General features: G+C 53.9%; 3 protein-coding genes across 3 annotated transcripts; 1 reads left to right on the plus strand and 2 right to left on the minus strand.

Annotated features, from left to right (window-relative positions):
• Positions 1-2148: 2148 nt before the first annotated feature.
• CCDC163 (CCDC163 homolog) lies at positions 2149-9450 on the minus strand. Its single transcript, XM_078156607.1, has 10 exons — positions 9367-9450; positions 7398-7437; positions 7019-7197; positions 6848-6929; positions 6551-6710; positions 6211-6323; positions 4902-4969; positions 4470-4570; positions 2843-2973; positions 2149-2544 (listed from the first exon to the last, which is right to left on the minus strand). Exons 3-10 carry the CDS (start codon positions 7169-7171, stop codon positions 2390-2392), a joined length of 963 nt encoding a protein of 320 aa, XP_078012733.1. The 5' UTR covers positions 7172-7197; positions 7398-7437; positions 9367-9450; the 3' UTR covers positions 2149-2389.
• Positions 9284-14959, plus strand: MMACHC (metabolism of cobalamin associated C). The gene is made up of 4 exons (XM_020987589.2): positions 9284-9450; positions 12107-12301; positions 12760-12912; positions 13652-14959. The coding sequence occupies exons 1-4, from the start codon at positions 9370-9372 to the stop codon at positions 14057-14059; spliced, it is 837 nt and encodes a 278-aa protein (XP_020843248.1). The 5' UTR covers positions 9284-9369; the 3' UTR covers positions 14060-14959.
• Positions 14960-15911: 952 nt separating this feature from the next.
• Positions 15912-24187, minus strand: PRDX1 (peroxiredoxin 1). The gene is made up of 6 exons (XM_020987590.2): positions 24080-24187; positions 22031-22147; positions 20074-20227; positions 19360-19482; positions 18993-19123; positions 15912-16376 (listed from the first exon to the last, which is right to left on the minus strand). Exons 2-6 carry the CDS (start codon positions 22134-22136, stop codon positions 16291-16293), a joined length of 600 nt encoding a protein of 199 aa, XP_020843249.1. The 5' UTR covers positions 22137-22147; positions 24080-24187; the 3' UTR covers positions 15912-16290.
• Positions 24188-24805: the final 618 nt, after the last annotated feature.

Below are 24805 nucleotides of genomic sequence, written 5' to 3' on the forward strand. Positions count from 1 at the left end.
CTTAATGAAGCACTTTCCCTTAATAGGCTCCAGGTTTAGAGCTGGAAGGCTGGCAGAAACCATCAAGCCAAATCACAGATGAAAAAACCAAGCCACAAAATGGGAAATGAATTATCCAGGATCACACAGTGGGCTTTGAACCCAGGTCTCCCTGACTCCGAGTCCAGCAGTCTACACTTCTCTATGCTGCCTCTGCATGATTTGACACCATGAAGATTTCTAAAGGGCCTTGTCTCCCAACACAAATGGGGCAAAAGTCATTCCTGGCCCTTCAGCTTTGTCCATTTTCCCTGGGCCTTCCCACCCCAAAAAGTGACACCTGTGTGCCAAAACTGCCGGCACCTCAGGCCTGACAAGGGTACCCAAACAGAGGGCATCACCCTTGCCGGGAATGGTCCTCCCCCGCTAGAAGCTGCCCAGAGGCAAGGTCGTCGGACAGAGCCACAGTGACCCCTAGTGGCGTCCGGCCTCCCAGCTCAGCCAACGCCTAAAGGGCTCTGGCTCTGCCTCAGCCTGAACCTCACAAGGGGTCTTGGAGCCCAGGCCCCACCGCCTTCAGAAAGGAGTTCAGATCTGGCCTCGGACACGTCCTACTTGTGAGCCCCAGGGCAAGTCACTGTCCTGCCATGGGCCTCAGTTTCCTTATCTGTAAAATACTTGTGATGGCTCCCCCACCAGGAAGTGGCCAGATTAGCATCAGGATACCAACCAAGCTCTCTTGTACAAATGAGGTCTTGACCGGGTTTCCTCATTTTAGCATCTCTTAAGGTACGCTGCTGGGCCATCACCCCTCCTTCCCTATCCTGCTCTTTTTCGACAAAGTCCACCTGTCCATCAGGAGACAAACTGGGAGGGTCCCTGCTTCCCCAGTCTCCAGGCTCTCCTCTGGTTAGGTTCTCGGCCAGTGAGTGCCCCTGAGCACATGGGATTTCGTAGAGACACAATAGCCTGGTATCACAGGATTGATTACCCACTCCTGGGAATTCCTGGACATCTCCACTGCTCTTTTTATGCTATAGCGCCTTCTTTCCTTGGTCTTTCAGTTTGGTGGTAGGTAATGGCAGCCATTCCACCCCCCACCCCCATCCTCACTCCCCACCCCTTCCCTCTCTTTATTTTAAGCCTTTTGGATTAGATTCACAAGACTCCAGATAAATATGTTCAATTCCCCAGGAGCCCAGAATTCCTGTATTTTAATCCAGAATACCAAATCCATTGCAGATAACACCTTTTCAGCTTGCCATTCACTCCCCAAAGCTGCCTCAGTCTTCTAAAGCAGAAAAAAAAACCACAACCTATGCCCCTGCTCCCCAGCTAGGACTTCCTAAGCCATAGGCATGAAGTCTAGAATTATATTGGCTGCAACATGTGTGTCTGTGAATCACTAAAAAGTGGTTAGCCAGCCAACAGGTTTGACAAGCCCTCTGTCAAGTCCTATACATGTGACCCAGGAAGGCAGAACTCTGGGAACGTCCAATTGACAAACAGGTGTCTCAGTACCCCTCCTCAGGAGGCATCATCTGCTGCCATCCAAACTCTTCTTCTTCTGACCTGACTTAAATGCCTCTCCCTCAACAGCACTCCCCTCCATGGGAAGACTCCCTAATGGTCCTTCTTTCCCTTCCTCCTACGCATCCTGGTAAAGCACAGGATTCCTTTGGGCCTCTTGCTGAAGCCTTCTTTCACTTGTTCCAAGTAACTTTCCTCATGCCTCCTAATCTGGAGTGTGGAATGACCCCGTTGGGCCCACAGCTGTCGGGCTGTTTTCCTCAGGCCTACTCTGCCACCCCCATTCTGGTACCTGTCCCATGGATCCTGGGACCACTAAGCATTGCTTAGTCTAGACATCTGGCCTGGAGCCTTAGTCTCTCATTGCTTGGGGTAATGCTTCCTGACGCTGGCCACCCAGGAATCCCATAGCCTGATGTGGAGAGAGACTCTCTCAACCAGGCCCAACCCTAGAGGGGGAGCTGACGATGGAAGGCAGCTGGAGGGGCTGGGAAGGGCCTACTCCAATCTGCCCAGGATGGATGAGAAATGAAGCCCCACCCACTGAATCCCCCCAGACTTGCTGTGCACCTGCCATGCTGGGGTTCAGCTTACACCCTGGGTGAGGGGACCTTCTCTAAAGACTACAGTGGGCAAGGAGAGAGTTAACACTTTTTATTCCAGATTTTAGAACAAGGGAAAGGGAGAAGGAGGGAATGAGGAGGAACAGAGGGGAGCCATGAGCAGCGTGCAGGGATGTGGGGGCAGCAGCCCCCCAAGAAATCTGGGGGGAGAGGAAGCCTCTTAAGGCCCCTGAGGAAGGGGAGGCTGCTGGAAATGAGCTGCTTCATAGTGCCCAGAGGCCTTTCCTTTGGTTTCCAGCAAGCCAAGGCACGGAGTGCTAGCCAGCCCACTCAGAGGTCACGAAGGAGCAGCTTGGGGCCTTGCTCGACTGGTCAGATGTCTGGGGGCCCTTTACAGGAGGCATGGAGGTGCTGGGCTCCGTGCTGGATTCCGTGCTGGATTCAGTGTGGCTCTGGAGGTCTGCTGGCATGGCTGAGGGGCAGGCCCAGGTGGCGGCTTCAGGCACCTCCTGTACTCTGGGCCATAAAGCTCCCCAGGGATAGATTCGGGGATGAGGAGAAGGGATGGAGAGGAAAGAGTATATGACCACTGCCTTGGAGCCAAAAGATGATCTAAGCCTAACCTGCCTGGAAGAGGATCAATTCTAAGGTGGAAGAAGCAGGTGGGAAGGTTAGTTAAGTATGTTTGGCCCCAACGACAGTGGTTGGGGGTGGGTGCAGGAGGCATGGAGGGAACGCAGAAGCTTCCAGGCCTAGTCAAGCTCACCCACCTGTCTCCCGAGAAGGTACATCCCAGCTGCTATCACTGTCTGGGAGGCTCAGATCAGAGCTAGAGATAGCGGAGTCTGGCCGGGGTGGGGGATCCCCTCGAATCTGGGCCTGCAAAGAACACACCATGGCCCTAGGTGGGGCCCTCAGGGTCAGGCAGTAGAGTCCTGGGGAAGGAGTCACAGCCTGATGCCATCACAGCCTCACAGGCTGTGGGTCCCCATCTTCTCTAACACTGCTCTGTACATCTCACCCTGATCCAGATCTGACTCAGTTTCTCCTAAATGGGAAGTGAGGGTCACAGAAACCATGGGGGTTGAGGGGAGGGATAGACTGCAACGAGGAATAAGAATTCCAGCTTTGATAAACAGGAAGGTGCTCTTGTAAAAAGTAGAGGAGCTGTTGGCTTTTACCTTTCTTTGTGTCCCCAGGGCTTAGCACAGTGCCCAGCACATAGCAGGCATACTGAGGTGGTTTGCCATCTCCTTCTCCAGCTCATTTGACAGAGGAGGAAACTGGGGCAAACAGAGCTATGTGACTTGCCCAGGGCCACACAGTTAGCAAGTGCTTGAGTCCACATTTGAACTCGGGTTCAGCACTCTATCCGCCACACCACCTAGCTGCCCACACACTCGACCTTAATCGTCTAACTGTAGGTTTTATGAGCTGCTCCCAAGATGAAGCAGCCTGCTCTTGGTCACACAGGGCAGGGGCAGGTCTGCCTGACCCTAGGCAAGCAAACCATCCACTCCACCAGGCACTGAAGCTCCTGGAGGGAGAGGGAGGAGAAGGCGCAGGAGACATCAACATTACTATTAATCATACTAATACCAACAGCATTTCCATAGCACATTAAGATTTGCAAAGGGCTTTACAAATATTATCTCATTTGAACCTCACAACTCTAGGAGACGGGTGTTGTTATCCCCATTTTACAGATGAGGAGTTGGAGGTCACACAGCTAGCAAATGTGGGGGGCAAGATTTGAACTCGGTTCTCTTCACTATGGTACCTACTCCCTCCCTGCACTGGATAGAGGACTAGGAGACCCATGTTCAAAGCCAGGACCAAACTCCTTCCAGCTGCATGAGCCCAGGCAAACTTCCCTTTCTCACCTGTGAAACCAGAATAAAGGTACAGCTCCCCCTTCCCTCCCAAAGAAGCAGGTCTGGGAGGTCTGCTGACAGCAGGCAGCAGCTCAGAGTGGGGCCAGCTTCCTCCTCACAAGTCTGGGATCTGAGGCAAGACTCTTCTAAAGAAGCCTCACCTCCCTCCCTCTGGTTCTCCAGCAGGGACATGGCTTAGGAGCCAAGGCCTCTGTCCCTAGACCCCTCCCAGGCTGTTCTCCTGGGCCCCTATTCTGCCTCTATTCCTGCCTGTCCCTTCTTGTAGTGTTTATGCGTTAGGCCCTGTAGGAGCAAAGGGGACCCCGGGGGGTGGAAGGAGGTGCAGGAAACCCAACTTTGTGCTCTATACAGGGAAAAGAGAATCCAGTAACCTCCAAAGCCAGGTCAACAACTGGGACCCTATCTCTTTCCTTACTGAGCCCCTACCCAGGAGCAGGGGGCACTTTGTGCCCTGAATGGAGGGGCAGACCCACTACCTCCCAGCCCCAGCCGGGCCTCAGACCTGACATGATCGATCTCCCGCCGAACATCCCGGGCCTCCACCCTGGCAGCGTCCACCGCCCTGCTGTGGCCTTCCTGATCGCTCTGTACCTGCTCCAGCACCTGCCCAGGCACAGCCGCCAGGTGGTAATGACCACAGAACTTTCCCTTCACTCAGGCCCTTCCCCCTCTTTCCCCACAACGCTCTCAATGAGCTGGGCCCGTTGGGGTGGGGTGGGGGGGAGTTTAGGGGATGGCAGGAAGGGAGCCCCCTAAAGGGGTGCTGCTGGGGTGGGGGGCAGCAAGATCATTTCTCCAGGGCACCCCACCCTTCTATTTGGATAGTAGAAAAAGCATCAGAGCTGGTCCAAAGTAGAATGAATAGCCCCATCTCAAGATGCCTTTTAGAGATGACCCCCTGCCAAGGATAAGGAGCCTTCAAATGCACACCTACCTTCCAGCTCCTCCCCTGAGCCTGCCTGGTGTCCGCCATCTGTCTCAGCAACAGCTCCTGCTGTTGGCCTGAAGGAGAAGGAGAAGGTCAGCAACAGACTAGGGGAAGGGATGGGGCAGAGGGAAAGGAGAAGCTTCCTTCCTTCTCCTTCCCTAACCCCCCCTCTCTAACCCCCCCTTCCCTTCTCTCCTCCCTGCCCTCCTCTCCTTTCTCCCCTTCTTCCCTCCCTTCCCTCCTTTCCATTCTCTCTTTTCTCTTTCCTTCCTTTTCTCTCTTCCCTCCTCTCCTTCTTCCTTCCTTCCAGTCTCCCTTTTCTCCTCTCCTTCCTTCTTCCCTTCCTTCGTCTCTTCTTTCTTCCCTCCTCCCTTCCTCCCTTCCCACCTCTCCTCCTTCCTTCCTTCCAGTCTCCTTTCTCCTCTCCTTCCTTCTTCTCTTCTTTTTCTTCCCTCCTCCTTCACTCCCCTCCTTCCTCCCCTTCTTCCCCCCCTCCTTTCTCTTCTCCTTCCCTTTAGTGCTTCACTCTTTCACTCAGGAAGCATGTTTACTTTGAATGGATGGAGTTGAGCACCTGACGATCCCCAGACAGAAGTGATGAAGGCTTGCCCTCTCCCCCTTCAGTAAAGGCCTCAGTACGCCAACCGTATCAGCCATTTCAACACTTTCAGTTGACTGCCTCCCAAGGAAAGTTCAAAGCCCTGAACTAAAGCCCTCTTAACCTTATGTGACTCACATGGCATTCCTCTCCTCTGCACATGCTCCTGGGCAGCCAACAAGGACTTCCTACCCTGAACCCATACTGTGCTCTCCAGCCTCCAGGTCTTTGCTTAGGCTGTTCCCAATGCCTGGAACGCCCTTCCTGTCCCCTCTCCACCTAAATCATTCCTTCCAGTCCATTTCCCTCCCCGTCATCAGTCCCTCACTGCCACACTTATGGCTGCCTATGCTCCGGGCTTACATGTCCCTTGTGGACTGTAGGCACTGAAAAGCAGAGTCCTGGTCTTACATAACTTGGTATCTGGCCTAGTCCTTATCACAGAATGTGATACACGTACCCATGTACACTTGGTAAATGCTTGGTGAAAGAATGAATGAAAGATGTGCGTGTTCTCCCAGGCTCTCCAGGATGGGGGGCCCAGTAAGAAAACTCACGCCTAAAGAGGGAGAACAGCTCGGCCACGGTCACACTGGCAGCTAAGCGGCCAGACTAGGACTTGACTGGGGCCAGCTGGGATCTCACAATGCCTCCTGCCTCCCCCCACACACTCTTAGAGGAGAAGAGGCCTCCCAATAGGCCCCAGAGGAGTCTCACGGGAGGGGATGTGAGAGGATGGGGAAGGGAGGGAGACCCCCTCACCCAGCTGGTCCCGAAGAAGCTTCAGCTCCCCTCGAACGGTCTCATACTCCTCCCACAGCAGCTGGCGACTGGAAGGGTCAGAGGGTCAGTGAGGCAGGATACCAGGGAAGAAGGGAGGAGACCACCCTGCCAATCCCGATCCTCCCTGCAGAGGACAGAGAATAAGTACCATCCAAATCTATGCTAGAGAGACTGTCTGGGAGGTACCATCACACTTCTTGTGAAAGGTCTGGGGTCAGAACCAGTCAAAGGCCACCGGGGTGGGGGGGGAGGGTCCCAGAAGGCAAATACTCACTCATTCTGCAGCTCCTGGTGCAAGAGGGCAGTCACACTGGCTTCCCTGGGACGGGCCTGCACTTGCCGACGCAGGCTCTGCAGCTCTGAGTTCAGGTCTTCCACTCCTTGTTCCAATCTTGCTCGCCCATCAGGAACCCCTCTCAGTCGGCCTAGCTCCTCTGGGCAGCAAGGGGGATGTCATCCCTGCCCTCCAACCCCCGCTCCCCTTTCCCATGGTGGGGGACCATCCTAGAGGGCACTGTCACGGACTTCAGGGAGGGACGCCTACTGTGGGGGCCCTGCCTCCTGGGGTTACCTTCCAGCTTATCAATCTGGCATCTCTGACGCTCCCTGTCTTCCATCAGGCCCTGTACGGCCTGACTCATCAGCAGTGTCACCTGGATCAGGTCAAGAAGAAAAGGGTCTCCCTGGGCTCCAGAGGAGCAAGAGGACCCCCCCCCCACCCCAGATACATTCCCAACTGCACCTGAGCCTGGGTCCGGAGCTGGCTCCGAAGAGTGTTAATTTCATCCCACATCGACAAGGTGAAGCAGGCGTCATCCCAGCCCTGCCCCTCAGGGTGGGGCTCCAGGGTCCAGACCTGATGAGGCAGTTCCCCTTCAGGATTAGAATGAGGCATCCAGGACCCAGAAGGAGCCAGGCTGGCTGCAGAAGGCAAGAGATGAAACCAAGACTGGACCAGATGAACCAGGTCCCTTCCCAAATGAAAGACGAGGCCTGGGGCCTGGGAGCAGAGGTGGCCAGATTCCCTTCGGGTGGAGGATGGGAGGAAATGACCACCAGTGGAAGAGCCAGAGGGAAGCGTATGGGCTGGCATGTGAAGGTAGGGAGGGTAACACACTTACAATTGCCAGGTGAAGAGACACCAAGGGGGCAGAGACGCTGCTGCTGGGCAGGAAGGGAAAAGCAAGAAGGTAACCATCAGTACTGTCAGATCCTGCTCCCAGGAGCATGACCTGGGTTCTCCTAAGCTTCTGCCACCATCCCCTGGCTTAGAAAGCACCAGAGCTGCGGCAATAGAGTGATCTAAGACAACCGTGATTCTTATAGAAGCAAACCCTGGAAAGAAATGAAAATAACTTTATTGATTACTTTTTTATTTTTTATTTTTCTTGAGTTTATTTTTGTCTGTTTTCATTCACGTGACTATTATGGAAATGTTTTGTATGACTACACATGTATGACCTATATTGAACTGCTTGCCTTCTCAGTGGTGGGTAGGGAGGGAGGAAGGGAGAGAATCTGAAACTTAAAATTTTAAAAACAGTGTTAAAAATTGTTTTTACATGTAAGTGGAGAAAAATAAAGTACTAAAAATAGAGGAAATCCTATTCTTAAAAAAAGTTATGTAATGTTAAAAAAGAAAAGAAAGACGGCACTAGAGCTGGTAAGGGCTTCCCAGGCTATCTGGTCCAACTCATTTTATAGGTGAGCAAATGGAGGACCAAAGAAGGTAAGAGCTCATACCAAGGACATGCAAACTGGCAAACTAAAGACTTGGGAGGGTGGGATCCCAAATCTAAGGCCTGTGACCTCTGAGTCTCCCAGGAAAAGGGCATTGGAGATCCTCACCAACAAGGCCGGAGTCCTGCTCTCAGAGGGTCTTTGGGATAGCAGAGCAGTGACCCTCACTACTACCCCACTTGCACATTGCTGGGGGGAGGGTCAGGTTTAGGGTTCAACAGAGGGGACGCGGGGTGGGGTGGGGGGCCAACTCCAGCTCAGGGCCAAGAGTGAGGCATGGCCAGGCTACAGCCCATCCTGGGGCCTTGGTCGGCCTCCCCAGAAGTCCCAGAAGGCTTGGAGGGCCCGGACCTAGCAGAGCTTTCGTCCTAGGAGGCGGGGCTGAGGTCAGGGCTCCCAGGAGGGGAGGGACCAGCCTGGCGGTAGGGGAGTGGTCTGCCCTGAAGCTCCACCCCAGAGGCGCGGCTGGACGCAGGTTTTAGCCCGGGGTGTGGCCAGGCTCCCGGGATGGGGCGGGCCTACAGGATGGGCGTGGCCATGGGGCTAGAGACTCCCGCGGAAGCAGCCGGCGCTTCCACGACGCTGCAGCGCGACCCATGGCTGCCCACCTTGATCCGGGCCACATTGCCATCGGTGACCTGCAGCAGTGAGTCGAGCTTCTCAGCCCAGTTGGAGCCCTCAGACACCGGGGACAGTGTCGGGCGCGGCGGCTCCAGGGCGGAGGGTGTCTGGCCGCAGCCGGGGCCCGAGGGCTCCAGGCAGGGAGCGGCGCTGGACGGGGGTGCCGGGCCTGGCCCCAGCAGCGAGCGAGCTGCGCAGGGCTCTCCGAGGGTCAGGCCGGGCCTGCCTCGGAGCCAGGCCGAGACTCTCAGAGTAGGAGGCGGGGCCGGCGGCGGGGGCGCGGCCCGGGGCTGCCGCGGAAGCCGGGGCTTGGGTCGCACGGGAGTCAGCTTGGGCCCCAGAGCGCGGAGCCCGCCGCCAGCGCCTCCTCCGCCACTGCCCGGCCCCCAGCCACCGGTGCCATGGCCCCTGATTTGCCCCCGCCGACAGTACCCGATTCAAACCTAGCGCGCCGGCGCCGCCGCGGGGCCTCCTGGAACACCGAGTCCGCCTCCCGCAGCCACAACGGGCTCGTCACGGCTTTCGAACTACGACTCCCAGCAGGCCGTGCGCGCGCCCCACTCGCCAGCCGCGTAACCTGCCAGGAAGGCCAGGCCGCTGGTCTGCGAAGCCGTTGGCACTGCGCGTCTGCGCAACGAACTACATATCCCAGCAGGGAGCGAGCCCGCCGCAGCGCCCCGTGGGAGCTGTGGACAGAACTGCGCGGGCAGCCAGGAACCCAGCACCTACACTATGGAGCCGAGGGTGGCTGAGCTGGAGCGCCGGATCCGGGCCACGCTGGAACCCTTCGGCTTCGAGGTGCACCCCTTCCAGGTGAGCATGCGCGGCCCCGCACGTGACTCACGCATGGAAATGGATTTGGCTTGCAGAAAGGAACGGTTGTGGGGTGCACCGAGCGTCCTGGAGGGCTCCCTGACGGTGTGCTTTGGTCCTCTTGGGCCCCGGACTGGCCCGACTTGGGTCTGGCCAAAGTTCGTTTGACCTTCAGACAGCCCCAGGACGGCAGGGTGGGGAGAGAGGAGGGGGGTGAGGGGGCGAGACACTTATTAACCCCGAGTCCACCAGGTGTGGGACCCATCACTAGCACAGACTGTAACAGTGAATTCCGCAGAATCTGGTGCTGCTACTGGTCCTGACCTTGATCCTGAGCCCACTCCAGCCACGTGTCCATCAGGGCCTTGACCTTGACACTGAGCCAGGAGACCAACCAGGTGGGCAGAGGTCGGAGGGAGAGTTCTCATGCACTGATGGCAGGATCTAAGGAGCATTTGCAGGGAGTCGTTTTTCCAGGCCAGGTGCGCACAGCAGCACGAGACAGACGGCTGTGGTGACTAGAGGCAGGGACCAGCTAGGACACCATGCAGAGCCCACGGGCACCAGGACTGACCTGAGTGGGAGCTGCCTGGGCACCATCCAGCAGGGACCAGACGGATACCGTAGGGAGCAGGAACAGAAGCCATGCCACAGCTTTGTGGCTCAAACACCAGCGCCAGGTCGCAGATTCAATGCAGATTGGTACGGAGTGGGCTTGCACCCAGCATGGCAGAACAAGGCAGCCACTGGCCAGGAGCCATAACAGCAACAATCAGTTACAGCCAGTTCTCAGATTCCACCCCCATCTGGAGCCTGTGCCTGAATAACCAGCACAGGAAGCTCAGGTCCTGTAATTTGTGCTGAACCTGCAGAACCTTCCAGCTAGCTAAGAGGCTTGGAGCTGCAACCAGGGGCAGTCCTACAGTTGTATTGCTCAGACCCAAACTGTGGTCAGGAGCTTATAAACCTTAAATCAAGGGGCAGTGATCAGACTTAACCCTGTATCAAGCAGCACTGGTGCACTGAGAGCTTGCTGGGTTCCACCCTGATCTTCTGAGATCTTTGAACAACACAGCACTGAATACCCAAAGAAAGCAAGTACAGAACCCAAGAGAGTATGAAACAGGACCCAGCATGGCTGAAACAGTCCTTCCAGAAGTGTGTAGAATCTAGCCTTGACACAAAGTCCCAAATAAAGAAGTAAGGCTGGGCAAAGAAAAAAAGACTCCCACCGCAAAGACCAACTATAGTAATAGACACTTAACTCAGAAAAATAAAATGACTCCAAAACACTTGCAAGCAAAGCATCAAAAACCTTAGAACTCCTAGAAGAAATAAAGGAGGCCATTTTGAAAAGTTAGAAATTATTGTATAGTTGAAAAGAGAGTGCTAGAGAAGACAATTGGAAAAGAAATGAGAATTGTGGGAAAAGACTTGGAAGGAGAATTAACTGCTTATGCTTAGCACAAGAGATCTAAAACCTTACCCAAGCAACAGACTCCTTGAAACTTAAAGTGGACCAAACAAATGACTTCATGAGACAGTAAGAAATGTTTTTTTTTCCAAAAGTCAAAAAACAGGGAAAAAAAATAGAAGAAAATTTAAGTACTTCATATTAAACAAATCAAGAAGAGATAATTAGGCTCTCTGAAAGCCACAACCAAAACCAGAGCTTGGACAAGAAATGGTAAAAGAGGAGCAGCACAGTAGATAGGTCCTCCTGATTCCAGGGCTAGAGCTTCGAGATTGGGTCTCAGACACTTGATACTTACTAGCCGTGTGACCCTAGGCAAGTTACTAAATCCCAATGGCCTCACCGAAAAAAAAAAAGAAGAAGAAAGCTGCCCAGAATGAATGGGAGGGCAAAAATGTAAATAGCATTCACTGGTCTTGTCTGGAAAAACCCAAATGAAAATTCCTGGGGATATCATAGCCCAAATCCAGAGCTTCTGACTGCAATTAGACAGAAGCCATGGTGCCTGGTGCTGACTTTGACTTTATTGGCATTGATTTCCTTAGCTGTGGGGCTGGGAAGGTACCTCCCCTTCTCTGAGCTGTGACTTTGCTCTTGCGGTATTTGTCTCCTGTTCACTCTCCAGGCAGGACCAGCCCTTGCATTTAAAAAAAAAATTTTTTTTAAGGCAGTTGGAGTTAAGTGACTTGCCCAGAGTCACGTGTCTGGTCCGAGGCGGGATTTGAACTCGGGTCTTCCTGACTCCAGGGCCAGTGTTCTGTCCACTGTGCCACCTAGCTGCCCCAGCCCTTGCATTTTTAACCTGACACTGACCCTGCTACTTCCTGCCAGCCCCCCCACTGAGGGCAGACAGCCAGCACTGGGCTGAGAAACCTGAGACCTGAGGTGTGTTACAGCCCTGCCCTGTAAAGGGGAGTGCTGCAAGACAGAGGAGGCTCTAAGAGAGGAGGGTACTGGCCCTGGGCCACTCAGCTCAGGTCTGTGGGCAGATGTGACTCCTCCTTCCCTCTAGCCAGTGCCAAATAAATTCACCAAGTGCTACTTGACCTCACAGAGAGGATCACTTGAGCCGCTGGGTGGCCTCTGTTGGTGGCCAAGGCTGGGTAGAGGGGCTATGGGGATACAGTAAGTAGCATTGGACACTGTATCTCTTTTGAGCATACCCTGCCTGTCTCTGCCCAGGTGGGATGGTACAATGCACTGCTGCCTCCGGCCTTCCAGCTGCCCCTGCCTGGGCCTACACTTGCTTTCGTGGTCCTCAGTACTCCCGCCATGTTTGACCAAGCCCTCAAGCCCTTCCTGCAGAGTGCCCACCTGCAGCCTCTGAAGGACCCTGTGGACCAGTGTGTAGCCTACCACTTCACCAACCTTCAGGAGGTAAGACCAAGGCCCCTGCTCCTCTTCCACCTCCTCCTGTGGGGCTCCAAGGAAGTGTCTTCCCTAATCTGGACCCTGAGCCAGGTGGTCTCTAAGGCCCCTTCCAGATGTCAGGGCCCCCTGTCCTTAATGTGAGTTGAGCCACCTCCAGCCTGGCCTTGCTGCATCCATCCTGTCCCTCTTCAAACCTGTGCCACCTGTCCACCACCTGGGCCTGCTTATTCCATAGCCATAGCCCTGGAAGGTTCTAGGAGCCCCAGAATTCCAACCTTTGGCTATCCAAAGACTATCCCATGCCCCTGCCCCCATTGCCAGCCTTTTCCAGGACAAAAATCAGACCATAATCAGCACTCCTCTGCCCCCTAAGCCCTTCACCTCAGAACAGGGGGTCCTCCCAGACAGTTGGGAAGGAGACCATTGTTTATGCTGAGATGACCCTATCTCTGTCCCTGTCTCAGAGCCTTCCAGAGCAGAAGGTGGACATCATCACGGACTATGACATGCACCCAAACCGGCGCCCCAAAATATTGGCCCAGACAGCTGCACACGTGGCAGGGGCTGCCTACTACTACCAGCGGCAAGATGTGGAGTCTGACCCCTGGGGAGACAAGGTTAGTGAGGTGGGGAGCAAGGACCAACTCCCACAAGGCACCCCAGCTGGAACAGGGAGGGTGGGAGGGAAGGCCTGGGGATTTGAGGTTAGGGAAGGGCATCCTGTTAAGATCACTGCTGCAAAGTTCTCCAGCCAGCCCTGCTGGGATGAGAAGCTAGCCTTCAACTCAAGAATCCTGGCCCAAGTCTCTGTTCTTGCCTGCCTCTACCTCCCTAATCCCCACTCCTGTGTTCTGGTTTCTCCTCATTGCATCCCTCCCCAGCCTGTCTGCCCCTTTGAATGAAGTGAGGGTCAGGATGGGGAAGGGATAGCCCTGGTCACATCTCACCTGGGTTACTGGGATTCTGTTCCCCAAGCCACACCTTAGGCAGAGAAAATGTCAGTGAACTGAAATGAGGTGGTGAGGGGCCTAAATACCAGGAAAGCCAGGGGGTACCATGGAAGAGTTCTGGGCTGGCAGAGGCAGTGAGGGGGCCTGGTTCCAGGAGCCCATGGGGTGGCCCCGTCCTCAGGGAGGAATGCTTTGGAAGTAAATTGGATCTCATTCCTGAGGATTATGGGATTTGAGGCCCTGGAGGTCATCTCCAAGCCTTCACTTTAAAGAATAAATAACTGAAGCTCCCAGCTTGGCCATGGGAGCGTCTTCCTGATGTCCCCAGGGAGTGGGGTCAAGGATGAGGAGCAGCTTATGTCCTGTGATTCAGTCTCCAGACATCTTCCCTGCCTCTCTCCCACAGAAGATTGCTGGCGTGTGTATCCACCCTCAATATGGGGGCTGGTTTGCCATTCGGGGGGTGGTGCTGCTCCCAGGGGTGGAAGTGCCCGACTTGCCCCGCCTGTCACCTCTTGACTGTGTGCCCACCCGGGAAGGCCGCATTGCTCTGCTGGAAAACTTCAACTTCCACTGGAGAGACTGGACTTACAGGGATGCTGTGGACCCTGTGGAGCGCTACTCAGAAGAACAGAAGGCCTACTTCTCAGCACCCCCTGCCCAGCGCTTACACCTGCTGGAGCTACTCAAGGACACACCCCCAGGTCCCCTCAAGTCTTTGGGGGCCCTCCTCAGAGAGACACTGGACTCCAGTTGGGGAGGGGGTCGGGCTGCTCCTAGAAGGGTCTTTGCTACTGTACCACAGGGGACCTAGTCCCCTTCCTTCTCAAGACCTAGCTGCTATCCACTTATTTATGACAAAGGCCTGGTTATGGTTTGGAAGACAAGGGCCAAAGAAGGGACAGGCACAACTTGATTTTAATTAATAGGAAATTATTTCCCTAGCCACTGGGCTAGGGCAGTGAGCTCCTGAGACTTGAAGCCATTTTACTACTGGTCCTCAATTTCCTCATGTGTGAAATGGCAGTCATAAACCTGACCTTCCTTTCTTTCCCTCCAAGAGGGGCTGAAGTGCCACGGAAATGGGGGGCCATGCTTGTCAGACCATTCGGATCTCATTCCCCCTTCCCCCCAGTCGTGCATTCTAGCTGCTCGTTCAGGGAAGGTTCTGGGTGGTCAGTTGGTACTGCTGTCAGGTGTCAGAGCTGAAGCTGGCAAATGCTAGAAGAGCCTCTGACAGACTCCTCAGTCTCCATAACTGGGTCATCAACTCTCCTGGTTTCAGTGAGGTGACTCTCGGACCTTCCTTTTGTCTGGGCATATCAGTTAATCCCAGTCATTACTGCCACCCCCCAAATAGGCTCATTCTCCTTGAGGGTGAGTTTGATTGATTTCCTAGACATCTTATCCCTAGGGGAATTTTCCTATAAGCTAGAGTTTGTCCTATGGGCTCTGCTGAGTCCCTGCTACACGTGCAATTGCTCTTTGCCAAGGATCTTGCCTAGAGGGTGGCATTCTTTTGTGGGCCTGGTAGAAGACCATGCCCTAACTACCCTCCTTCCTGGGGCAGGAGCAGCCCGTCAGGCTGTGACCTTGACTTTCCAAGCATTTGTTCCAAGGAAGAGCTGCACTTAAAATTGTTTTACCTGGAGTGTAAACCATTTTGTTTTAAGTGTGAGCATCAAGACATATAAAGTGTTTTGCAAGTCTTCAAGGCCTTATCAATAGTGTTGGTGGATACTACAGAGGGAAGGTGCTACTCTCCACAGATTTGGGGCTGGGGTGGTAATGAACAAGGATCTGAGTGTCTTCAGCTCTGGACCAGACAGGAAGAGGGGCTGTGGTATACCACCATCTAGCCAGATGCTTAGTTAGGAGGCCAAGCCAGCAATCCCCATTTTAATTGCTGGGCTCAGCCCACTCCCCCTTCTTGCCCTGGCCTCCCAGCCTAGCTTCCTGGGGATCCAACATAATTGGGAAAGAAATACTAATGTAGATACCAGAATTCCTAGTCTCCTTCTGCTTCCCATTCCTCTCCTGGGGTATATAAGGTCCCTGGCAGCTCTCCTGCTACCCAGATGTTCCAACTTTTTGCCTCTATACAATGTCCCTAAGGTGATCTCATCAGTAACACAGTTATCTCAATGCAGAGGATTCCCAGACTTATTTCTCCAGCTCAAACCTCTCTGGCCTCTCCAGCTGCCTACTGAATGGGTCAAATAGGACTATTTAGCATTCAAAGCTTTTCATAAACTGGGCCTCTCCCTCTCTAACTCCCCTGCCCCCACCCCCCAAAATCTGCAGCCCAGTGGTGCTGGCTGCCTTGAGGTTCCCAATGCACTTTCACTGGCTGTCCACCCTCCCTAGAATTCATCTCACCTGCAATTAGTGTCTTGCCTATTATCTCCTGTATGTACTGTATATATCTTGTTTCTACATAGCTGATCTTTTCCAGACAGGCTGGGCCTGTCCTCCCTTCCCACCTTCCCTCTTCAGCCCAGCCTCACTAGCAGCCAATGCACATGGCTCCCTCTAGCCTGGGGGCTGTGGTCCTCGTGGTGCGTCCCCTTCCCTCCCTGAGATGCAAAGAGGATGAGTTCCAGCTGCTTCAGATACACCCAGCAAGGTCAAGTTGCATCTGCATAACCTGAAGTCCCACACACCAGTTTTTTTTCCTTAGGACAAGTTTAATAGAGCTACAAAACATCAGATGGGCTCAAGCCCAAAGGAGTGACTCTGGTACAAACACTGTGAACACAGCACTTGGTCATCAACACAGTACTTAGTCATCAGGAGTGAGAAAGACCCAGCAGGCTCAGCCAGCTAGCTGCTGCCCTGAGGGAGGGAGGAATGAGCTGAATGAGCCAGGCCCCATGGGGACAGAGCATGCCCAGCTAGCCCACCCTGTGTGGACTCCCTCTGTGAAGGCCTTCTAGCTGGAAGCTTGGGGAAGATCAAGCATGTTTGTCCAGCAGACGGTGGCTAGTGAGCTGGCAGACCCTATGGGGGGGGGGGAGAGAGACATCCACAGCAGCAGAGAGCAGCTCAGTTCTGCTTGGAGAAGTATTCCTTACTCCCCTGAACATCGGGCTTGATGGTTTCACTCCCCGGTTTCCAGCCAGCAGGGCACACTGAAAGACAAAAGAGTGACCATCTCGGTGACCTTCCTGCTCTCCAAAGCCAGGGAGAATTCACTGCTCACTCCCAAGGAACCAGGTAGAGATTCTGTTTGCTCACCAGGCAGCCCTTCACAGCTGCACCTTGTGCACAAAAGTAGGGCCACAGATTTGGTGGGAGGAGGAACCTCCCTCCCAGCAGTGCTAACACCAAGCACAAATCACTCTTCAGAGTGCCCAGAAGCAAAAGTTGGAAGAGACCTTAGAAAGCATCTCATGCTAGCCTAGAACTTGAAGGCAGCTGATGGCTCAGCAGACAGAACACTGGCCTGGAGTCATTAAGACCAGGGTTCAAATCCAGCTTCAAACACCACTTGGCTGCACGACCTTGGGCAAACCACTAGCCTGACTGCCTGACAAAAATGAGTCCACTGGAGAAGGAAAGGGCAAACCATTCCAGTGCCTTTGCCAAGAAATCCCCAAATGCTGACAGGACTGAACAAAAGAGCTTAATACTAGTGTTTCTGAACTGGTAACACACCTTAGCAAGTTCACAAATCCAAAAAAAAGGAGTAATTCCTAACTGAACTGTCCACCTCCTCAGGCTCCTGTCTAGCTGTCCTGACAAGGCCTTTTAAAAAGTCCTCAGAGGAATGGGCTGAGTGCACAGACATCAACACAGGCCCTTCAAATGAAGCCGCCTCCTCCTCCCTTTTGGGAAGACGCCCCATCTAACTCCTCTGTACACCCGTGAGCTGTGTTGCCAACCATGGCCACCTTTGGTTAAATGCCCCTAGCTCCTTCAACTACTGCTCTCTGGCTACAAAACAAGACTCATGCCTTAGGGCAAGGAAGAAGGGCTGAAGAAAAGCTGGGGGGTGGGGGTGGGGAAATGCCAGCTGGCAAGAACAGACTGGAGGGTCAAACTTTCCATGTTCCTTCTATCTCCTTGGCTTCCCTTCCTTCCAACTGCTTCCATGAAGACCTTCTGTCCTCTCTCTGCCTCTGGACAAGTATAGCCCAAGGTCTCAGGAATCAGAAGCACCAGAGCCTCAAGGAGCCACCCCACCCCCCACAACCCCCAGCTGGGATCACTCTCCAGGTGCTCAGGCCTGCCATGACCTGGGAACCCTCTGACAGGTCCCCCCTGCCCTTCCTTGGGCCTCTATAAGAACATGAGAAGATGCCTCCAAAGCACCTACCAGGTCTTCCTTGGTAATCCTTAAAAATCCTTTCCCCCCGGGGCAGCTAGGTAGCACAGCAGATAGAGCTCCAGCCTTGGAGTCAGGAGGGACTTGAGTTCAAATCGGTCTTCAGAGACTTGACACTTACTAGCTGTGTGACCCTGGGGCAAGTTACTTAACCCCTATTGCCTCACCAAAAAGCAAAAACAAAAAAACCTTTCCCTTCTCTATCTTCAGAGGGATATACCAGAAGTCAAGTCAGAAAATTTTAGAAACAAGAAAAAGCAAAAAGGGGCAGTCAGTGACATATGCCACAGAAGGTCAGAAGCAGCACTTGGTTCTGTCATCCAACCTGCCTTCACTCCCCCCAGGCTAGGATCACAATCATGAAAATTCATGGAAGCCAAGCTCTTCTCCACCTGGGGTCCCTGCTCACTGAAGCTGTTACAGGATGGGAGGGACAGCCTTTCCCTTCCCCCTCCAACATAACGGGAGTGGAGGGAAAGGTAGTGCCCTAAGACTCTGGGAAGAGAGCCTCTCCTCCCTCCATTTGTCATGGCTAAGTGAGAATGCACAGGAAAAAGTCATGGATAGGAGGCATCTAGGTGGCGCAGTGGATAGAGCACCAGCCCTGAAGTCAGGAGTACCTGAGTTCAAATCTGGCCTCGGACCAAAAACACTTGAAGCTAGCTTACTAGCTGTGTGACCCTAGGCAAGTCACTTAACCCCAATTGTCTTTTAAAAAAAAAGTCACGGACAAGTTTCAATTACCTTAACTTCTGCTCAAAACGTACTCATTTCAGTGGAGGCCACTACTACTATCCTCCCCAGCCCCCATCAGCCCAGCAAGGTTTGCTACCTGGCTGATAAGCTGTACTCCCAAATCTCCCAATTTCACATGTACAGTTAAGCTCATTTCTACCTCCAACAGCCCAGGGCCCAGCAAGGTAAGATAAGGCACTGGAGGTCATCCATCCCCTCAGGCCATTCTCTGACCATACCACTCCCTAAGTGGTTGGGAAGCTTCCAACCCAGGGTCCTGAGTTGTCCCAACTCAAGGATCAGACACCTCATTCCCTTTTGAGTCTGTTTTTGTCAGTTTTATACCATAGGTACACAATTCTACCTACAGCAACACATGCATTTACCTAAGTAAATAACAAGGAAGACAGCAGAGTACCCCGGACGCCCAAACCTCATTGTAGAATGAGACTGCTTTCAGGCCACCATCTTGGCTCTGCCCCCCTAGAATGAGACTGGATACATCACTGGGCTCACTCTACTTTTCAAAGCAGGCATTACTCCTTTTGTGTTCTGTGCTTAAAAACAAAGCCCAACCTTGTCCCCTCCCTCTGTGGCATTCGCCCTTCTCGCAGGCAGGCTGCCTTCCCCTCCTCCATCTGTCTACCTGGGCTTCTCCCCTCTCTTTCACCTCTCTAAGACTTACCTTCACCATGCTTGTCTGTGAACTGGAAGGCCTGGACAAGCCGCAGAGTTTCATCTACAGAGCGGCCCACAGGCAGGTCATTGATGGTGATCTGGCGAAGGACCCCTTTGTCATCAATGATGAAGAGACCCCTAACAAGGAAGAAAAGACACCTAGCTAGGACCAATCCTCCACTTCAGGGTTTTGGAACCAAAGAAGCCGGCTGGTATCAGGAGAACTGGCCTTTAACACTCCTGAACTCAGAGAAATAGGTCCCAAGTACCACACTGACCTCTCCTTTCTAGGCGCCAGCATCCAGAGAGGCCTAAGAATTAGGAGGCTGAACTACAGGAGGAAACACCCAACCACAACTTAGAGTGATGCTCACCTGAATGAAATTCCCTCATCTGCCTTTAAGACGCCATAATCTTGAGCAATGGTTCGTTTGGGGTCAGACATCAATGGGATATTCACAGCTCCCAGTCCACCATTCTTCTTGACCGTGTTGACCCTGGAGAAGAATAAGAAACAAGAAACACAATGCAAATGAACTGATGTGACAAGTTTTCATTCAGACAGTTGACCTCCTGAAGGAAGACAAAGAACTCCACCCAACTGCCCTAAGATTGCTTATAAATCTAATGGGCAAGAACTACCTCGCTAGCCAGCGCCAGTCCATGTATGCATCCCCTTCTCAGCAAAGCCCTGCCTGCTCTCAAGACACTCTCAGCCACCCCCCTCCTCATCTTGTACGTCCAGAGTCAGCTCATATCCTCCCTTCTCCAGGGAAATTCTCCCAGTTCCCCTTTCCAATGAAATCACTTCTCAGGTATGTGTCTAGACCCTGCTTGAGGCAGGACATCCTCTGCATTCTGTCTCCCCCATTAGACTTTGAACCTTTAGATGGCTTTTGCCTTTCCTGGTACTCTCAGTGCTTGGCACACAGAAGGCACTGCAGACATGTTTTCTCATGGATAGACCAATTTGGAGCACCTGTGAAGTTTCTGCTTCAATTAACGAGGAAATACAGTCAGTGCTCAAGAAAGCCTGGCCCTCCTCCCACTGCTCCCAAGGCCCAGGCTAGCCACTTGCAGACAGTTACCAGGCAAGGTGACAGAAGTGTGAATCCACAGAAGCACCAATTACTTGGCAGTTGAGTTTCTTAAATTCTTCAGCTCGATCACTGAATGCAATAATCTCCGTGGGGCACACAAATGTGAAGTCCAAGGGGTAGAAGAACAACACAACGTATTTTCCTGGATGGGAAAAGGAGACTGGTGAGCTCAGGTCACCTGGTTTGGCCCCAGTGACCTGGACACCCTAAACTGGCAGTTACATCACACATCTCCATCCCACCCCCACGGAAGGGCCCAAGAGGCCAGACCCAAGTGGCCCTTTCCCAAGGAATTCTCCTTAGGAGGAAACCGAGGCATTCTCCCACCCAAGAGCAATGCTGTGCAGTGTACAGACAAATTACAAGTCCTAACCTGGCCAAGGATAGAGTATCGGGCTATTTGTCGCCTATCCTAGCCTCAGTGCATCCCACCTTGTGAAAACACTGCTCTCTGCCTTCTCTCCCCACACCTGTATGGGCTCATTCCCTGGCAAGGTGCTCCACCTGCTCCGCCAGCATCAGGAGCTTCAGCCACCCCAGGGAATGAGAGCTAAATCCTATTAACTGGGTAGATACAAGCAGGATCTTCTTCCTTTATAGAAAGAGCTGAGGCTCAGGTGACCACAGTCAAGGTGCTAGGGAAGCAGGATTAGTAAAACTGAAACCTAGACACTGGACCAACCTTTCAGTAGCCCCCCAAGACCTCTCCATGGCTCCCCTCCACTTCTAGTCTAACGAACTTGATTGCAATTCTCAGAGACTGAGATGGGGAAAGGAAGCAGCACCAACCACCTGAGCAGCCTGTGCTGACATAACTGGCCTGGTCAGAAAAAGGAAGGCTGGGCCAGGTTTCAGTCTGGGACCAGTGACACACATCATGGCAAGAACTTCACTGAGGGCAAGGGAGCCCAGGCAGGTGCTCCCTATTAAGCTACTCCTGGAACACCTAACAGGAAAAAAAAAATCACTTCTTTGAGGCAGACTCCACCTGGAGAGAAGATAAGCGGGGCTAGCTCTCACTCCTTCTCAAGTATATAATACCTGCTTACAAGGTTGCCTTCAAACTAGCCAGTGGCCCTGGCACCAAGCTTGGCTCTACCCCAGGGGAGTCATGCTGGAAGAACAAGTCCAAGGGCTCAAGGCTGCTCTGTAAGCCAGAAGTGAGGCTAGGCGAGCATCTGGTGTCCCCTCTGAAAGCCAACCTCAATAGGAACATTGTTTATCCCAACAAATCTGCCAGGGCCGTCCTGTTCCTCAGTGCCTGGAGGAGGGCAGCATCATGGACAGCTGGCACTCTCGTGGGAGCTTTGCTCTGGGGGCAGGGAGGTGTGAGTACATATATATATGCAAGGGCATGAGAGCCACCCCTCCCTCTGCCAACCAGCCGTGGTCCACAAGGCCCAGAACCAACCCTACTGGGCCTCTCTGCTCATCAGCTTCCATGGGGGTTAGCTCTGAATAAAGGCAGATGCAGCTGCAAAGGAACCTGAACACTCTTGAGACCCAGGAAATCCAGCAGGCCTGAGTGACCAGGCCCTCTGCCTTTGCCATCCTGGAACCCAACTGCACCCCTACATCAACCCTTGGGGGGGAGGGGCAGTGAAGAGAGCTCAGTCAAGGCACAAACTTCAGGAAAGCACCTTCCCAAGCCAAATGAGTCCCTAGAGGAAAGGCTGGCCAAGGTATCTGAGCATCAGTCATTTCATAAGAGGAGATCCCAGGCCCTTTGATATCAGAACTGGAGGCACACAGGGAGGGAAGGGGAAGGGCCACAGTATTATCCTCTCCAGGAATAAGCACAGATCAAAAGAAGTTGGGGGGAACTTCACCACCCTGCCCCAGATGGGAAGTAAAAAGAGCTGGGCAGAAACAGCACAAAGCTGCCTTTGTTATTGAGATTTCGTCAATCATGAAATGTAAATCGGGCTCAGGCAATTCAACTCACCTTTGTAGTCGGAAAGGCTGATGTCTTTGAACTGCCGATCTGGCATAACAGCTGTAGCTCTGAAATTGGGGGCTGGGTACCCAATCTTGGCATTTCCCGCCGCCATGTTGACAGTAACTGGGGGCCAAGAGAGAAGCTGAATGAGGCTGGAAAACTAGCAGTCTGCCCAGAGAGGTGATTTCAGCTTCCCTCTCCAAGTGGGCAGCCACACCCCATTCCTAAGACAGCCTGAGGCTGCTCACTTTTAGGGAGCAGTGAGAGAGGCTCACCCACCAAGTGGACAAGTTAGCAGAGACCCAGGACCATCTAACTGCCCCAGGAGCCCTCTGCCTCCTGGTCACATACAGCATGGCTGGCTAGTCATTTAAATAATGACTGATTTCCTTAAAACAATGGCTTTGGCTGCCGTCCAAAGCACAAGCAGTCCCCTCCAGACTCAGAGGAGTCAACTTCCCAGGGCTGAGCAGTTCTCAACAGCCAGATTTGGCAGCAGGGTTTTGTGCCGTCTAGACTAGACTTCTCACGGGGAAGAGCTGCTACTCTACGGCCCTCTCCTAAACCAGCCAGTCCCCAGGAAAAAGAGGAGAGATGGGTGGTTTTGCCCTTGTGCCTAGGTTGGAAATTCTAGTCAGAACTAAGTAGAGATAAGGAGTTAAGCGGAACTGATTTCCACTCTGAGAAACTCATCACTCCACACCCAGGCAGAAGCTGCTGTTTCCATGCCAAGAGGCACTGGAAACCCTCACCTACCCTCTCCTCCCTCACTTGCCTCCTGCATCCTCTTCTACCCAGTGTGTCCTGCAGGGCTGCCCTATCAGCCCACCAGCCTCACCCCCAGGGGTCGCTCACTGTTTCATCCACCACAAGAGAGGAAGAAGAGAATAGGTTTCTATGGCACCTACTGTGGGCCAAGCACTCTGCAAATGCTTTACAACTATTATCTCATCAGTTCCTTACAACCACCAGGGGAGATCGGTGCTGAGGTTTCATTATCCCCATTTTACAGTTGAGGAAATTGAGGCAGGCAGGGGCTAAGTGACTTATCCAGGGTCACAGCTAAGGTCTGAGCCAGACATAAACTCAGGGGTTCCAGACTCCTGGCTCAGCGTTCTAACCATTGAACCACACTAGCTGCCTGAAAGCAGAGAGTGACAAGGGGGCATCCCCTTCCGAGTAAGGTTCACTTCTTCCCCTTCTGAAACTACTTTATATAAAAGCTGAGGGTCCATGCTCCAATACCGCCCCCCCCCAGCACCATCTCCCTGGACGGACACCTACTTACACGGGCTTCCTAAGCAGGGGTGCAGCGCGCCCCACTCCTGCCAACCACACCTCCGCCCGTGGCTCGGGTCCACAGCCTGCCCCCCATCATCTAACGATCCTAGGAGGCCAGTCCTGCCCACTTTTACAGAGAAGGAAACTGAGGCTAGGGGCAGCGGGAAGCCCTCGCAGGCTTATAGATGAGCCCGAGGGCACACGAGAACCGGGTGTTCCCGACTGGTCTCTTCGCCTGCCTGACGAACACAAGACGGGGGGCACCCCTTGCCGCAGGCACCGCTCCACACCCAGGAGAGCCGCCTCCTCGGCAGCATCAGGGAGAATGACGGGGAGGGGGCAGGCAAGTTACCGTATCGCCGCCATCCGCCCCTCCCCTCCAGGGCGCTTCACTTCCCCTCCCAGCCTCAGTTTCCTCGGCTGTCAAAATAGAGAATGTAACTCCGAAGCTGTGGGGGTCCGTGGAAGAAGCTGTTTGGGGGCAAGGGGCCCCCGCCTGAACCACGGGGCCTTGGGGCCCCGGCTTCGATTCCCCCAACCCAATATTGGCGCGAGAACCTCAAAGCCCGCCCGCCCACCCGAAGGTTCCCGAACACGCCCCCACCCCGGGTGGGGCACGTAACCCCGTCGGCCAATCAGCGGCCTTTGGGGGGGGGTCGTTCACCGCCTTCCCCAGGGCGTCCCGAGATTCCCCGGCCGCCCCCAGCGGCCCGGAGAGGGGTAGCACAGCGCCGGAGGATGCGGGCCCCCGCTCCGCCCGCTCCCCGGCCTCACCAGCTAGGCTCCGCGGACTAGTTCGGAGAAAACAGGAACACGTGAGGACGCACTGGAGAAGGCGAGGGTGGTGCGCCCGGCACCGCTTTTATAAGCCTCTGATCTCGCGAGAGGATGAGGGCGGGCGGAGGCGGGCCGGTCTGCCTGAAGCCACGCCCCTCCTCCCCCCTGCCTGCCTGCCTCCCGCTCTCCCGGCATCCACCCGCTCTGCATGACTCTGCACTTTCCTCTAGTTAGGGGACAAAGCGCCCCTGCCCCCACGCACCTCCCGCTCTCCCTCCCCCACTCCCGTGTCTCTCAGACCGGGAAACTTCTTCCCCCCCGCCGCAGATCGCCTCTCTCCCTCCCTGCGTCCTCGTGTTCCTGCTCCGGCTTGTCCCTTTAGGCAGGGGGTCAGTGCCGCTTGGGAGCTCCCTGGGCCAATGCAACCCAAGCCCTGTTGGCACTTTTAAAAAGGATAATTAATAGTAATAAGTAACAGTTTAATCACACTGCAGCTATCATCTAAGAGCCCGCAACCGCAGGTGCCACCCAGAGCCGGGGCTCACCCAAGGTTCTCATTAAGTCAGTCCCTCAGCATTTATTAAGCACCTACTGCATCCCAGGCCCTGTGCTAAGCCCAACATTTCTCTCAAGGACTCGAATCTAGGCTCATCAGACAGGCTGCTGATGCCCCGCTGGCTGGGAGGAATGGCTGACACGCACTGGGTCAGGACTGGAAAATAG

Source organism: Phascolarctos cinereus, unplaced genomic scaffold (genome assembly GCF_003287225.1).
Source record: "Phascolarctos cinereus isolate Bilbo 61053 unplaced genomic scaffold, phaCin_HiC Scaffold_5;HRSCAF=322, whole genome shotgun sequence".
Taxonomy (NCBI): Eukaryota; Metazoa; Chordata; class Mammalia; order Diprotodontia; family Phascolarctidae; genus Phascolarctos; species Phascolarctos cinereus.